Source organism: Perissodus microlepis, chromosome 17 (genome assembly GCF_051167445.1).
Source record: "Perissodus microlepis isolate ML-2025 ecotype Zambia chromosome 17, ASM5116744v1, whole genome shotgun sequence".
Classification (NCBI taxonomy): domain Eukaryota; kingdom Metazoa; phylum Chordata; class Actinopteri; order Cichliformes; family Cichlidae; genus Perissodus; species Perissodus microlepis.
This window is the reverse complement of record NC_140477.1, coordinates 34,200,954-34,217,062: the sequence shown is the minus strand read 5'-3', so window position 1 is coordinate 34,217,062 and position 16,109 is coordinate 34,200,954. Positions and strand designations below refer to the sequence as shown.

Sequence of the window (16,109 nt, the reverse complement as noted above, 5' to 3'; positions counted from 1 at the left end):
ATCATGCTTTTTACAACTATGTGAATGTACTATTGCTACGTTATTTATTACTGTTACTGAAGGTCCGCGGCTCCGAACCGTAGTAAAGGGACCTCTGGCTAATACGTCGGGTTCCGTGTCGGGCTCCGTGTCGGGCTCGTAGCCGAAAACTAGCTTTACTTTGTTGTGTGGGTCAAGTTTGCTTGCGAGAGACAGAGAGAGGCGTTGAAAGGCTGCTCCAACGGAACTTATTGTTTGGGAGGAAAACACGAACACAGTGTACAGTCGAGTCTTAATAGCGTACTTACAACTGGGCTCGTCAGGCACTCTTCTTGGCTGCAGTGGTTATTATTATATTTGCATGCTTCCAGCTACCGTTTTTGCTCGATGACAGCTCGTACTTTTCGAGTCTCCTTTTTCTCGTTCCTTGCGCTCACAGACACATAACGTGTATGGTAGTCCATTCTCCCTGCAGCACGGACTACACTGACCATGAGGCTACATTCTTTAGGGCAATGCCGGTGTTGTGCCAAAAAGTGATTGTCTGCCAAAAACTGATTTCCGGTATTTGCCAAAAAGCGATTGCTCATATTTAAAGTGCTATAAGTAACTTGTTGGGCTATAATATGTTAAACATATGTCAAATGCATCCCTTATGGATGACATAAAGTCATCTTGAGCCATAAACAACATTCGTGTAACAAGATAGAAGCCGCAATCAGTTTTTGGCAGTGACTTTTATATAACCTTTATTTATGCAGTAAAAAAAATCTCATTAACATTAAAAATGTATTTTGTAAGAGTAAGTTGCCCAACAGGACAGCAGAAATGTCAGCAAATATTACAATAGTTCTGTAAAAATATTTTAAGTGGGGATAAAGGACCGGATTGGTTATAATGTAAGTACAAGTTGTAAAGATACTTAAAAAACAGATAATTTTTTAATTCTTTATGTAACCCCTTTGTATCCCCTGTTCACCGAAGTCTATTTACGAACATACGTAAAGAAATTACACATAAAAAATACACAGAAACACTGGAAATCACTTTTTGGCACAACACCGGTATCATTCTGCCTATTAGCTTAGCACAACAACAACAACAAAAAGGCGCTCTCTCACCCAGGAAACACACAGGCAGAGAGAGAGAGTGTCACCCTGTAACCACGGCAACCGTAACGCTGCCGCCTGGAACAACAGAACGTAGCTGTCAAACAAAACCCAAACAGTCCTGACCCGTGACAATATGAAACAGGAAAATACTGCCGTGTAATCCATTTATTTCAACAAAGTAACTGTATTCTCAATACCACCTTTTTAAACTAACTGTAACGGAATACAGTTACTCATATTTTGTACTTTAAATACGTAACGGCGGTACATGTATTCCGTTACTCCCCAACACTGGTGGTTACAGACATTAGATCTGCATTATTCTGTCAGTTTTGTAAAAAAAAATTATAACTGCTGAGTATGTTTTATTTCTCTGTGACAATATGTGACACACGTTTAGTTACATCAACTAATCAGAGTGAGCCATAAGAGGCCACCAATGCTTCTAGCTAAACCTCTCTGCACTGACCAACAAAAGTTTCTTTATAACGTTGCCTCAGCTTCTCTCTTGACAGACTGAGTTCCTGTTTCTGATTTTCCACAGGAAACTGTTGGCCAGCACCTGTTCCTGATGGTTAGCGCCCTCACGCAGCAGATTGCAAAAGGCCCAGTGGATTGTGTCACAGAGAAAGCGCTGTACACGCTCAACGAGGACTGGCTGCTCTGGCAGGCTCAGGACTTCAGCTCGCTGGTACACAAACACACACTCATACGTTCTGCATAACAAAGTGCATGCACAACTGAGTCACACCGTGCATGAAAGCAATTGTCTGACAGCCCATCACAAGTTTGGCAGTTGTGCATGTGGAAGCAATATTTAATACTTCCATATATTAGTTCTGTTTTTGCTCCCTTAGTTTGGTAAGTTCAAACCTTGCTTTAACTTGTTGCTGACATACGGTAACCCAGAAGTCATTTAAATATTCTCTTGTGCATGTGTTGGGGACAGTGATGGCAAATAAAAGCACAACAGCACACAGCAGTTCTAGATCAACACCCCAAGTGTCCTTTTCTAATATGGCGTGGGACACTGTCATGTCTTTACTTTGTTTTCAGGGTATCTTTCTAAATTTCTTGGGTGTTGTGCAAGAGACAACTCTTAAAACAGGGCGAGTCAATCACACTAATAAATCTACTGCTTTTGTTTTTTTATTTTCTTTAAGGCTTGTGAACTTGTGAACCACATGAAACTGAAAAACAGCACCCTTTCAGCATGCACGCAAGTGTGATATGTTTGCTATGGTGACAAGAAACTAGATATAATCCCTTGACGAGCGCCCCACTGAATGTAGGCCCAACCTGCAACTCTAACAAATGAGACGTTGCACATTGCCAAACAACACACTCGAGGTGCCGTTTAAGGAAGCATGCACTTACACTTCTGATTAAAACATTGAATTCTAGGAAGTGGAAGATCTCTGCGAAACATAGATCAAACACACCAATAAACCCGCATTCTGGTACAACATGCTTTGTGGGACACACCCTACCTGATAATGTAGAGAAGACACCAGTACTTGCTTGGTCGGACCTAATTTTTTAAATTTGGTTGTTATGGGCAGTAAAATGAACTCAGACCTGGTTTAACACCCAGATTAAAATACCAGGTATGTTTCAGTTTTTAAAATTAACATAGCATAAAATAATGACTATAAAAGGAAACCTGGACAGGTAAATAATACATGTGGTTCATTCAGTAGAGCACATCGCCTACTAATTGATTGGTTGGTGGTTAGAACCACAGCTCCCCTTGTGTGCATGTTATAATAACCTTGTGCAAGGTGCTGAAATCCTAATCGCCCCAATTCATGCATCTGAGATTAATTACTCGGCATCTTAGGAACTTTTTAAGTACTACCGTGTACCATTTTAAATGTAAGGGAGTCAGTGCCTGATTTGGCAATAACATAAAACGTAATAAGAATGTTTGCCCTTAACTGTACTTAAACAATGTTCCTATCTGTAAACTTTTTCTAGATGAACAGAACTGAATTGTTGTTTCTGTTGTTTAGCTTGAAGTACTGAAGAAAGTTGCATCTGGGTCAAATCTGAAGTTGCACCCACAGTCTTGGAATGAGCCAGATTTCGTGAAGCTGTGGTTTCATACAGTCATTTAGTGAATAAAACCCAAGGATGGCATTTTCCTAACCTCAGCTTTGGTTGTTATTTGGTGACAAATCTTTTTTCAAAGTTTCAGGGGCTTTAATGTTTTAACGGTTAGCATGAGCACAACCTGCCAGCTGTCTTGTTTTAATCCCATGTTCAAAAGTAACTGCAGTAGCTTCACACGTTTTTACTTTGACGAGATTCTGGTGGATGATAATTTTCTGTACATTTTGCAGTCTATTGACAGTGCATTATAATAGAGCTGCATCATTCTTCAGACTCTTAGACTTTAATCTAATCTGACAAACCACTGTCTCACTTTAGAGCTTATTTCTGTATATTAGATGACACATGCATTAGCCACCAGTTTAAAAGAAATCAGAATAAACGTAAAAGCCCTTCCTCATTATCTCTGCAAAGAATCAAAGATGCTGCTTAAAATATTGCAGCTTTTCTTTCTTTGAAACATCTTTTTTTTTTTTAACTCTTAACCAGTTACCAAAATTTTGCACAATAGGAATTTTTTTGTGGTTTGTTGATGAGCATGAATTCAGTTGTGTGCATGCTGGTGGCATTACTTCCAAATGTTGCTTATTTGTGAGTTTATCTAGTTTTGGTTTTGTGCTCAGAGTAAGTTTATCTGTTGTGTTAAGATTGTGGCCACTAAAGAATATTTCATTACTTCTTTTTTTTTGCCTTGAGAAACTCTTGGGTTACGTTTTCTGAATTCTTCGGGTGATTATCCATTTGCACTGTGGAGCTGATCTAATCAGTTTTGTAGCATCCTGTTTCATCTGTCAGCAGTCACATTATTGATAAACACTGGTCATATGGTTCCACTGGCAGCCATACATGCTCACAACATACCTCCACCATTTTTGACAGATGATGTGGTGTGCTTTGGCTTGAGGTTGTCCTTGAGTGTAACCAGTGAACCACCTTGCTGTAAACCCTCTGTATTTCCATTCATGAGAGCATCTCTTGATTGTTGACTTGCTTAGATGTGTCAAAGTTAGCCCACTTTGTATCAACATCTCTTTGGAAATCATATAGAGGTTTGACTGAATAGCTATCAGTTGCAACACTTAGAATCAACTCCATATGGGCACCAGTTTAGCTCATTGGTTTGAAATGGCAACTATACAAAGTTCAATGGGTTCTAGTCGAACCTAGGGCCCTTTACTGTGTGTTTGCCCTTTGTCTGTCTCACTTTCCTGTTAAATTCCCACCTTTCCATTTATTAAATGGTGAAATATTGCTGGTAATCTGGCAATACAGAAATGCTAACGATTACTATTTTTTCTGCTTACAGAAGCTCAAAGTGCTGTTTGCTGTGGGCACTGACGGGGAGGTGAGTGAGCCTCTGGAGGTCATCGCCCTCGACTGTGATACAGTGGAGCAGGTCAAAGAGAAAATTCTGTCCAGCTTCAAGGCCAAGTTTGGATTCCCTTACAACATTCCCCTGAGGGATGTTTGCATAGGTAGGTATCAGATCCTGCAAGAAGTGATAATAGCATGTCTTTAGCATGTCTTAAGTGATAAGTGATTTGCATCCACCAACCAGGTTTGAAGTGGTATAAAGAGGCAAGGAACAGATACACATACAGAGATTCCTTTATTTACTGAATCTTTTTTACTTGCCCTGTATATTTGTAACGTACATTAAAAATCTGCATATTATGTCCAAATTTAGGGCTTAAGAGCTGCAGACAAAGCGGAGAAGCTGCTGACAAAAAGCTATAGAATAAATGTAGCTTACATCTTAAGCATGTTGCACTGTTGAAGATGGTTTGACCTTTTGTTTTTATGCTTTTGCATCAAAATGAACAGTTAGATTATAATATTTACTGCTTATGTTGTCACTGTTCCTTGTTTTACAAACTATCAACACCTTCTGTTATTATTCCCACCAGAGTATGAGAAGAATGGATTATTCCTTCCTCTTGAGGAAGTTGATGCAAGCTCAGAGGTTATTGGGGAGGTGACAATGCTCAACACACTCAAACACTACAAGGTGAGGAAATATTATGTATCTCTATCTATCTATCTATCTATCTATCTATCTATCTATCTATCTATCTATCTATCTATCTATCTATCTATCTATCTATCTATCTATCTGTGAAGCATGACCCTGATGGTAAGTGCGTGGACAAAAGTAAAACAGTATGTCGGATGTGCCACGCAATGCTCAATTTGTGGGAACTAGTGCGTTAGTGCAGTTAACTTGTTAACGTGTTGACGCTGTCCAGCCCCACGCACGGGGCGATCCGCAGTAACTTCTTAACGGAGATTTGCCGAGTTATGGCGTTAATGTCATTTTAATGAGATTCACGCTGACAGCACTAGTGGGAACACAACGAATATGACTGCACATTTACTCCAACATCATCCTAGTGCAAAGACAAGTGGAAGCAGACAAAAACAACTAGCACGCATGCTACAAACTTTACCCGAGTCATTTAGACAGCCTTTAGCACATGATTCTCCTTACGGGGACCTGATATGTTTAATATGCTGCAGAGAATATAGCCCAGAAGAAGCGTATAGTATAGCTTTTATTTTGGAAAGAGCCATTTCTCTGTAAAAAACTCTATTTTCCAAAGATGAGTGATTTCTCGATCAGATAGATTTTTTTTTTAATTTTGTTGTTTCAGCAACATTACATTTAAAAACTGTACTTTTGAGTTAAAATATATATTTATAATTTTAATAAATGATCAATTAAAAAGGCATGAACATTTTTTGTATCGAAAAAATATCGAACCGTGACACCAAGGTATCGAACCGAACCGTGAATTTTGTGTATCGTTGCACCCCATATATATATATATATATATATATATATATATATATATATATATAAAATGTTATTTTATTTAAATCACTTTTACACAGGAAGTCACTGTGTTTGTGTTAAAAGTTAGGGTACAATACGCTAGCAGGAGGGTGTGGCTGCAGAGAAGGGTGTGTCACACTGTGTCAGACAGCAGAATTCAGTTAGCTGACAGGTCTCCTCCTCTCACTTTCAGTTGTTTGTTCCAAACTACCATGCATTCATGTTTTCAATGGCAGTTGCAGGTACAGTTAGGTCCATAAATATTTAGGCAGAGAAAACTTTTTGCTAATTTTGGTTCTCTACATTACCAGTATGAATTTTAAACGAAGATGTAGTTGAAGTGCAGATTTTAAACTTCAATTCAGTGGGCTGAACAAAAAGATTGCATAAAAATGTGAAGAACTAAAGCATTTTTAACACAGTCCCTTCATTTCAGCGGCTCAAAATTAACTGGAGAAATTCAATAACTGAAAATAAAATGTTTGTCTCCAAACTTGGTTGAAAACCCTTTGCTGGTAACTCATGAACAACATCAGACTCTGGGTTTCCCCCCTCTTTAATGTCAGGCCTTTACTAAAGTTTTTTTTGTTTATGTGCCTTTTGTCTGAAGTTTAGCCTTCAGTTAGGTTAAGATTAGGTGACTGACTTGGACAATCAAAAATGTTCAATGTCTTTGCTTTAATACACTTTTGGCAGAGATGGGCAGTAAAGCTGCGGCACACCTACACCAGGGCAAACCTCCGCCTGCCCCACTCCTGCTATACAGGTGAAAATAGAGCAACAGGACCGCTGAGTGTTTGATTTTATTTATTTTCTGCTGTGTTTTACTTGCATCTATTTGAAAGAGAGTGTAAACACAAAAACCTATTTTATTTTATGTGCTGGAATGTGCAGAAAATAGGTTTAAATATTAAACAAATTTCTTCCAGTCAGAGAATGTTGCATATAATTTAATTTTTGCTTGATGCGTAAAGTTAAAAGCTTAAAACTAATAAAACTAATTTTAAAAAGATACTTTTTCCATTTGATTACATTTTATATGATAGATTATGCAGAAAAAGTAGAATTGAGCTGAAAGATCTATCGCTTTATTACCTATTCAGGATGTAAATCATGTTTTTAAAAAGTAACTAAGTAACTAATTACTTTTGAAAATAAGTAATGCCTACTGGGGTCAGCGGGGGAGCTGGCCCCAGGGAGGGGCCGCTTGCCCCTCCCTTTCTTCCCTCCCCATCCTCAGCTGCCTCCCTATTCCCGCTCTACCACACCCACCCACACACGCAGGGCTTGGGGTGCAGGAATGTCACCAGGGTGCAGGGGAGGCACTCCCCCCCTGTCCCCTTCTGTGCCTCAATTTTATTCTGCAACCTAGACATCCACATTACTCACACTCTCACATAACACATACATATAGGGCCTTGGGGGTGGGCACGTTTTACAGCATCCAGAGGATGGTCGGTGTATTCCAACCCACCTCTGGCGCTGGTGCCCTACCCTCAATTTTAAATGCATTTAGACACTAAGGGTTTTCGGGAGGAGCCGTGCTGCTCTCTGAGAGGAAGCTAGTACCATGCTCTCCTGAGTTTTAAATGCACTTTAGAACAGCACACAGCAACACTACATATGAGCGGGCGTAGGGAGGTTTGAGGTCTTCACTCACCCCGGTTCTGTTAGCCGTCAGGGCTGGGGGGCTGGGAGGAGGTGCTGGCCGTCAGACTGGGGTCTGGGATGCGGGACCTCCCTGCTACTGCAGATAAGGAGGTGGTCCGCTTGCCTCCACCCCAGAGAGAAGGGTTACATCTCCTGGGTCTAGGTGCGGCTTGCCCCTCTGGGGGCGGGGGTACCTGGACCTGGGATATAGAGTATGTTTGGGGAGTGCGACTGTCTGTGCAGTGTCTATTTGTGTCTGTCTACACGTTGGGTGAGTGCTGAGTATTTGGTTGTGCATATGGGGGTGGGAATGCACGTTTGTGTCCGCGTGCGCCTGTTCGTCTGTGTCTATATGTCAGGTTGGGTCTTAGACTCAACCTCTCTGGGTACATCTCAGGCCCTCTAAAGTACGGAGGCCTATCTCCCCTCACCACACCCCCTGCCGGTGGCTGATGCCCTTAGACGTTGGTGTGTTGGTGGTCCTTGTCGTCTGGGGCTGGGCGCTCATGTATGTACCGGCTCACTCCTGGTGGCCGATTGGCGGGGCCTGGCGCCTGTGGCCCGGCTGGGCCCCTTCCGGGGGGTGGGATGCCCTCAGGCCTCTGGCCTCTGGGCCTGAAGCTCGGTCCTCTCTGGCACAGCTGGCTGCTGGCAGAGCCCGCGGGCACGCCACTGCAACCCCCTCTGGCCTCTGCTCCGTAGCTGCTGGGTGACCTCTCGTTTGGGGCTCTACTCAGCTCTTCCCAGGAGGGTGGCACGGTTCCCCCCCTTTTGGTGGTCCTCCTCGGGTCCTTGTACTCTGGGGCCTCTGGATATCTGGGGCCTGGATCTCCTCCATACCTGCTTCATACCCTGGTGGACGGGGCTATGGCTCCCCACACTCCCTAGCAGATCGTTACATGGAGAAACCTTTGGAATACAAGCATGCTGATCCACACAGGTATGCACACAGGTGTACACACGGGTGTTCACAGACGCGGACTACACCTTTCTTGGCTGCTGCCTCAAAGCACATTGTGCGCTGTCTATCTTGCGTGCTGCACAATATCGTTTAATATTTAGTATCTACTGTTATCTACTGCTAGCTAGTTTATTGTGATGGTGCTGTTTTTATTATGTTGCTCTTTTTTTTGTTTGCTTTCTCTTCTGTTTTTTTTTCTCCATACAGGTGATCCAGGTGTTTTGTTTGTTTTTCTTTCTTTCTTCCCCCTTTTCTCACCGTCTCTTCTCCCCTTTGGTTTTCTTTCTCTCCCTCTCTTTCTTTCATTCTTTCTCCCTGTCCTATCCCCCAGTCATGTCTGTCCCGTTTGTAGCAACCGAAAATAAAATAAATTCATAATTATAATAAAGGTCAATCAAATGGACCAATATGGCAAGGCCATGATGATCCACTTGGTAAAATAAATCCGCTTGGCATCTTTCTTGGCCTTAAGACAACAATTCTGATAGCTAAAGATCCAAACGGGACACAAAAAAAAGAAAAAGAAAAAAAAAAGAAAATAAGTAATCAGTCTTGGTATCCGGGAGGGGCTCAGAGTAGAGCCACTGCTCCTCCGCATCGAAAGGAGCCAGCTGAGGTGGTTCGGGCATCTGACAAGGATGCCTCCTGGGCGCCTCCTGAGTGAGGTGTTCCGGGCATGTCCCACCGGGATGAGGCCCCGGGGCAGACCCAGGACACGCTGGAGAGATTATATGTCTCGGCTGGCCTGGGAACGCCTTGGTGTTTCCCCGGATAAGCTAGAGGAGGTGGCTGGGGAGAGGGAGGTCTGGGCTTCTCTGCTTAGGCTGCTGACCCCGCGACCCGGCCCCGGATAAAGCGGAAGAGGATGGATGGAATAAGTAATCAGTAAAGTAACAGGATTACTTTTGGGGGGAAGTAATCAGTAATTAGTTACTAATTACTTTTTTCAAGTAACTTAACCAACCCTGACTTTTGGGTTGCTTTGGCTGTACGTTTTGGGTCATTGTCCATCTGTATTATGAAACACCCTCAATATGACTGCATTTAGCTGGATTTGAGCAGACAGTATGTCACTGAACACCTCAGAATTCATTCAGCTGCTTCTGTCCTGCGTCAGATCATCAATAAACACTGGTGTCCCAGTCCCACTGGCAGCCATGCACACTCAAACCATCCCACTGCCTCCACCATGTTTTACAGATGATGTGGTATGCTTGAATCATGAGCTGTTCCACGCCTTCTCCATACATTTTCTTGCTATGATTCTGGTTGAGGTTGATCTTGGTTTCATCTGTCTAAAGAATGTTTTTCCAGACCTGTGCTGGCTTTTTTAGATGTTTGTTTGTTTTTTGTTGTTTTTTTAGCAAAGTCCAATTTATTCTTTCTCTTCTTGAGGCTTATGAGTGCCTTGCACCTTGCAGTGAACCATCTGTATTTACTTTCATTTTAAAGATGGCTTGTGTCACCTGCATCTAGAGCTCCTTTGACCACATGTTGTCTGTTCACAACAAAATCTTCCAAATGCAAGCACCACTCCTCAAATCAACTCCAGGCCTTTTATCTGCTTAATTTATAATGACACGATGAAGGAATTGCCCACATCTGCCCACGAAATAGGCTTTGAATCATTTGTCCAATTACTTTTGATCCTTTTAAAAAGAGGGTGGCACGTGTTAATTAGCTGAAACTCCTAAACTCTTCATCCAATTTGAAAGTGGACCCTCAAATCAAAGCTGAGAGTCTACACATGATGTCGATGTCCATTATATAACTATAATTGGAATAATTATTATAATATAATTATATAATAATAATAATAATAATAATAATAATAATAATAATAATAATATAATGTCATATTATATAATTAGAACTATCATTGCAATATATTTCATATATGGACATAATTTCATATATGGACATAAAAGAGAGATTGATGCGGAAGCTGGATTTGGAGTCTGGTGCTGGACAATTTACAAAGCAATAATACAACTTAAATAACTCTCTCACACATATAATGAAGAAAGAAAGAAAGAAACAATTTTCAAGTGTGGGGTAACAAGCAACCAGTACAGACCCAGATATCTGGTGGGTGGTTGTGGTTTTGCACGCAGGTAATGAAGAAAATAAAAACTGAAAACACATTAAACACATAGATTCTATGACCTCTGCAGGGCAGTTTTAGAAATTCCATTTTGTTTATATAATGCAAAACAATCTCGTAAAGATCATTTATATTGTGGGGTAAAGACCCCAAAATATACAAAATGCAAGGCTTCTTATTCCATAGCAGTTGTTCCATTTAAATTTTAGAAAAAATACTGTATAAAAATGAACCAGTTTGTCTTCCTGTAGGCTAATGATGGCGGGACAATCAAAGTGCTCTCTAAGAAAACTCATCCTCCTCTGAGCCCACAAGGAAGTGTGAAAGGTAAGAAATACTGAATGCATCAAACTAAGAATTCCACATATGTCTTCATATTTCAAACAAGAGCATTTAATTAAATCCATAAAATAAAATTTGTATATATATATATATATATATATATATATATATATATATATATATATATATATGACTAAATAAAATGACTAAATAATTGCTGTTGATCGCTCTCTGATATTTATATTTTTTCATCCAGATGACGAGAACTTCTCGGGAAAATACTTCCATTTGGTAAGAGACAACTTGTGTTATTTTTTGCAATACTGATTCATAAAAAATAATAATTTGGATCACTAATGCTTGGATTCAGATTATAGAACACATGTTGTCTAATCTGTCGGCTGGTGTCTTCATCCAGATCGATCCTGATGTAGATGAAGATCAAACAAAGAACCCAGAGAGGAAGAAGTTAAAGCTAAAGGAAGTACACCTCACCAAGCTGCTCTCTACCAAGGCAAGAGGAACTAGTTACAGCGCTACAGTATGCTTAAACAAACAGCCACTAATACAGAACTGATACCAGAATCTCTCTCACAAGGTTACTCATAACCATGTGAGACATGGTTACATGGTTAACCTGGCTACTTTTAGTAACCTTCCCTTTTAACTGTCAGGAAAAATGGTTCTGATGAGAGAAGGTACACAAATGAAACACAAACTAAACAGAAGACTAGCAAAACTTGCTTGTGCCACAACCAAACGTCCAAAGTCTCTAACTACCATGAGATGTGCAGATTTGAAGAACTCATTTAAAAAGCCTGAAAAAAAACAAACAACCTTTCTTCAAAGGAGGGTTGTTTTCTCACCTACTTATTTCTTCTGGGAGAAATAAGTAGGTGAGAAAATGTTTGTGGACTTTTCATTTGGATGTTCAAAAGCCCAAACACAGAATTTACTTGGAGCAACTCTAAATGGTACTCTGTAGTTTGCACAGCCCCCACATGCATGACTGACAACATGCTCCTGATTAGATGATCAGTGGTGTCCTGTGGGATCTCCTGAGGTCTGAGGTGCAACCTGGTGGTAAACTATTGGGTTTAGGTCAAATGAGCATGGGGACTTAGTCAATGGTATCAATTCCTTCTTCCTCTAGGACAGGGGTGTTCAACTCCAGGACTCAAAGGCCTAAATCCCTGCAGGTTTTAGATGTGTCCTTGATCCAACACAGCTGATTTAAATGGATAAATTACCTTCTGAACATGTGTTGAAGTTCTCCAGAGGCCTGGTAATGAACTAATCATTTGATTCAGGTGTGTTGACCCAGGGTGAGATCTAAAACCTGCAGGGACACTGGCCTTTGAGGCCTGGAGTTGGACACCCCTGCTCTAGGAACTACTGACATACTCTCCCCACATGAGGCCAGGCATTGTCTTGTACCAGGAGGAACCCAGGACCCACTTCACCAGCATTGGTTGACAGTGACTCCAAGGATTTCTTCTCAGTACCTAATGGCAGTCAGGGTGCTGCTGGATAACCTGTAGAGGTCTCCATGTCCCTTATGGAAATACCACCCCAGGCCATCAATGACCCACAACCAAACTGGTCATACTGAACAATGTTACAGGCAGCATAACGTTCTTCACGGTTTCTCCAGATTCTCTCATGTCTGTCAAATGTGCTCAGAGTGAACCTGCTCTCATCTGTGAAAAGCACAGGGTGCCAGTGGTGGTACTTTTTAGCAAATGGCACTCGGGCACTAGGGTGAGGAGTAGTGAGCACAGGGCCGACTAGAGGATATTAGGCCCTGAAGTCTGTTTGATTAGAACCTTCTATGGCCCTGTCCAGCTCTCCTAGAGTAACTGTCCGTCTCCAGGAATCTCCTCTAGCTAGACCTGGGGCTTAGAGTACGCTTGGGGAGTGTGATTGTGTATACAGTGTCTCTTTGTGTCTGTCTCCACGTTGGGTGAGTGTTGAGTAATTGCATATGAGAGCATGAGGGTGGGAATGGATGCCTGTAAGTCTGTGTCTATATGTCAGGTTGGGTATCAGACGCCACCTCTCTAGGGACATCTCAGGCCCTCCAAGGTATGGAGGTCTATCTCCCCCACCACTTTCCCTGCCATTGGCAGACGCCCTCAGACATCGGTGGATTGGTGGTTCTTTGTGTCTGGGGGTGGGTGTCCAGGTACACACCGGCTCACTCCTTGGTGGCTGCTTGTCGGGGCCTGGAGCCTGGGGCTCGCTCGGGCCACTTCGGGGGTGGGGTTCCCTCAGCCTCTCAGCCTGGGGCTCGGTCACTCTGGCACAGCTGGCTGCTGGCGGAGCTCACGGGCACGTCACTGCAACCCCCCCGGCTTCTGCTCCGTGGCTGCTGAGTGGCCCTTCATCTGGGGCTCTCATCAGCTCTTTCTGGGATAGTGGTGCGGCTGCCCCTCTGTTGGTCTTCCTTGGTCTCTTGTGTTCTGGGGGCCTCTGGATGTCTGGAGTTTTGATCTCCTCCATACCTGCTTCATGCCCTGGAGGACGGGGCTGTGGCTCCCCACACCCTCTAGCAGATCATTACATGAAGGAACCTTTTAATACAAGTGCGTCCATGCTCACAGGTGTACACACGGGTGCTCACACACACAAACTACACCCTTTTTGGCTTCTACCTCAAAGCACACTGTGCGCTGTCGATATTACGTGCTGCACAATAATGTTTAATATTTAGTATTTACTGTTATATTCCCATAGATCATCGTGATGTTGTTTATTATGTTGCTCTTTTTTTTTTCTTCTGCTTGTTTTCTCTTTTTTCTTTCTCAACAGGTGATCCAGGTGATTGATATATGTATTTTTTGTCTGCTTATTTTGTTGGTTTTTGTTTTTTGCCCTTTATCCCCGTCCCTCTTCCCTGCAGTTTTTCTTTCCCTCTTTCTTTCTCCCCTGTCTTTTCCCCAGTCAAATCTGTCCCGTATTTAGCAAGTGAAGATAAAACAAAATAAACAATAAAAGGTGAATCAAATACACCATTACGGTAAGGCTGGGATGGTCCATTTGGTAAAGTAAATCCGTTGGGCATCTTTCTTCGCCTTTAGACAATAATTCTGATGGCAAAAGAGCCAAACGGGACAGGCAAAAACAAAAAAAACAAAAGAAAAAGGAATCTCCTCTACTTTCTTGAAACTGTGCTGGGAGCTGGGAGACACTGCAAACTTTCAGGCAATGGCACGTATTGATGTTCCATCCTGGAGGAGCTGGACTACCTGTGCAACCTCTGTAGGGTCCAGGTATCGCTTCATGGTCCCAGTAGTAACAGTGACACTAGCCAAAACTAGTGAAAAAACTAGAAAAGATGAAATGGGGGACATGCCAGTGGTCAGAGAGTACACTGTTTTAAAAAGTGTACCTTTGATTTTTTTTTTTCAAGCAGTGTATTTGGGAACCATACCCCAAAAAACAAAAAATAAAAAACAACAAAAAAACAAGATTAATACTGATAAAGGTTATTTACTCTCTCTGAAAATTCCCAGATAAGACCTGAATGATATGATTTTAAAATGTGTTCAGCGGGTTGATTACTGGCTGCAGCCAAATACCTGTCACCTCATAGTAAATATGAAGTCTTTCTAACAGAGAGCAGAATCGCCTCTTCTTGTCATTATACCCTCGGACACAGGTCTCCTGACTCTAGGAGGAACTTTATCAAATTGGTTTTCTATCTTAAAATGTAGTAAAACTAACTGAGATGAATTAACAGAAACCAGCTCATTGCATGCTGCTTGTGAAGAAGCTGAGAATGACACTAGATTCTCTCTCTTAGGTGGCAGTGCATTCATTTGTGGAAAAACTCTTCAGGTCCATCTGGGGCCTGACACTCAGCAGATCTCCGTTCGCTGTCAAGTACTTCTTTGACTTCTTGGACACTCAGGCGGAAAACATGAAGATCACTGACCCAGATGTCCTGCACATCTGGAAGACCAACAGGTACACGAAATATAAACATCAAAGAGCACTGGCCATAAGCAAATATCTTAAGATGTTTCATGTTCTCATGCCCTTATCACCAGTTTGCCGCTGCGCTTCTGGATCAACATTCTGAAAAACCCTCAGTTTGTTTTTGACATGGAGAAGACGCCACATATGGACGGCTGCCTGTCCGTCATTGCTCAGGCCTTCATGGACTCCTTTTCTCTGAGTGAGATGCAGCTGGGGAAGGTAAGTACAGCGCCGATCTTATCCCTAATTACTATTGCTAAACAAAAGGGTGGGTTTCATTTTGTTATGGAGAAAGCAGTCACACATCTGCAGTTTATTATTTGAGTTTTGCATCTTGCCACATATAATGCTTGATTTTTGCTCCATTTCAGTACGCGCCTACCAACAAGCTCCTCTATGCCAAAGACATTCCCAAGTTTAAACAGGAAGTGAAGATGTACTACAAACAGATAAGAGACCAGTCACCAGTCACGCCCGCAGAATTCAAGGATTTCCTGCACGAAGAGTCAAAGGTGAATCCATTTAGCGCTGATGCAGGAAAATCAAGGGTTTTGGAAATCCCAGCAGTGAACTAAAAACTGTTTTCTTTTCAGAAACACGAAAATGAATTCAATGAAGCAGCAGCGCTCAAAGAACTCTACAAATTCATAGAGCGATACTTCACAGAGGTCAGTTCTTTTCTTTTCCATCTCTAAAACAGCTTCAACTGCCAGTTTTATGAGGTGAACAGATTAAGAGTAACACATTTCAGTTTGGCCTTGGTTGAGAAGTCTATGTCCTTCAAAAAGAAAACAACAGACATGAACCACACTTAATTTCGAGGAAACACAACCCAGATGAGTGCTCGGTGGATACAAATCACTAGACCGGAGTCAACAAATCAGTGGTACATACAGACAGATGAGAAAACCCAAACTCTTCTCACATTTATAAAGAATAGAAGGAGGAGAGGAGATTATGATATTCATTGGTCAGAAAAATGAAGGGAACACTCGGTTATCACTATATAACACAGTTAGTTAAACTCCAGCGATATAAACAACTGTATATCTATTTTACCAGCTTTCGTGTAAATGAAAGTGAGGTGTACTTGTG

At 41.9% G+C, this 16,109-nt stretch overlaps 1 protein-coding gene across 2 annotated transcripts in view; it reads left to right on the top strand.

Annotated features, from left to right (window-relative positions):
• Nucleotides 1-16,109, top strand: part of plxnc1 (plexin C1) — a 32,685-nt gene that overhangs the window by 15,392 nt on the left and 1,184 nt on the right. For both annotated transcript variants that reach the window (XM_084909844.1, XM_084909845.1), the window contains 10 exons: nt 1,636-1,782; nt 4,510-4,678; nt 5,111-5,211; nt 11,003-11,078; nt 11,290-11,324; nt 11,452-11,547; nt 14,839-15,002; nt 15,086-15,233; nt 15,386-15,526; nt 15,608-15,682. In XM_084909844.1, the coding sequence (XP_084765970.1) occupies nt 1,636-1,782; nt 4,510-4,678; nt 5,111-5,211; nt 11,003-11,078; nt 11,290-11,324; nt 11,452-11,547; nt 14,839-15,002; nt 15,086-15,233; nt 15,386-15,526; nt 15,608-15,682 (1,152 nt within the window). The remainder of the gene's footprint in view (nt 1-1,635; nt 1,783-4,509; nt 4,679-5,110; nt 5,212-11,002; nt 11,079-11,289; nt 11,325-11,451; nt 11,548-14,838; nt 15,003-15,085; nt 15,234-15,385; nt 15,527-15,607; nt 15,683-16,109) is intronic.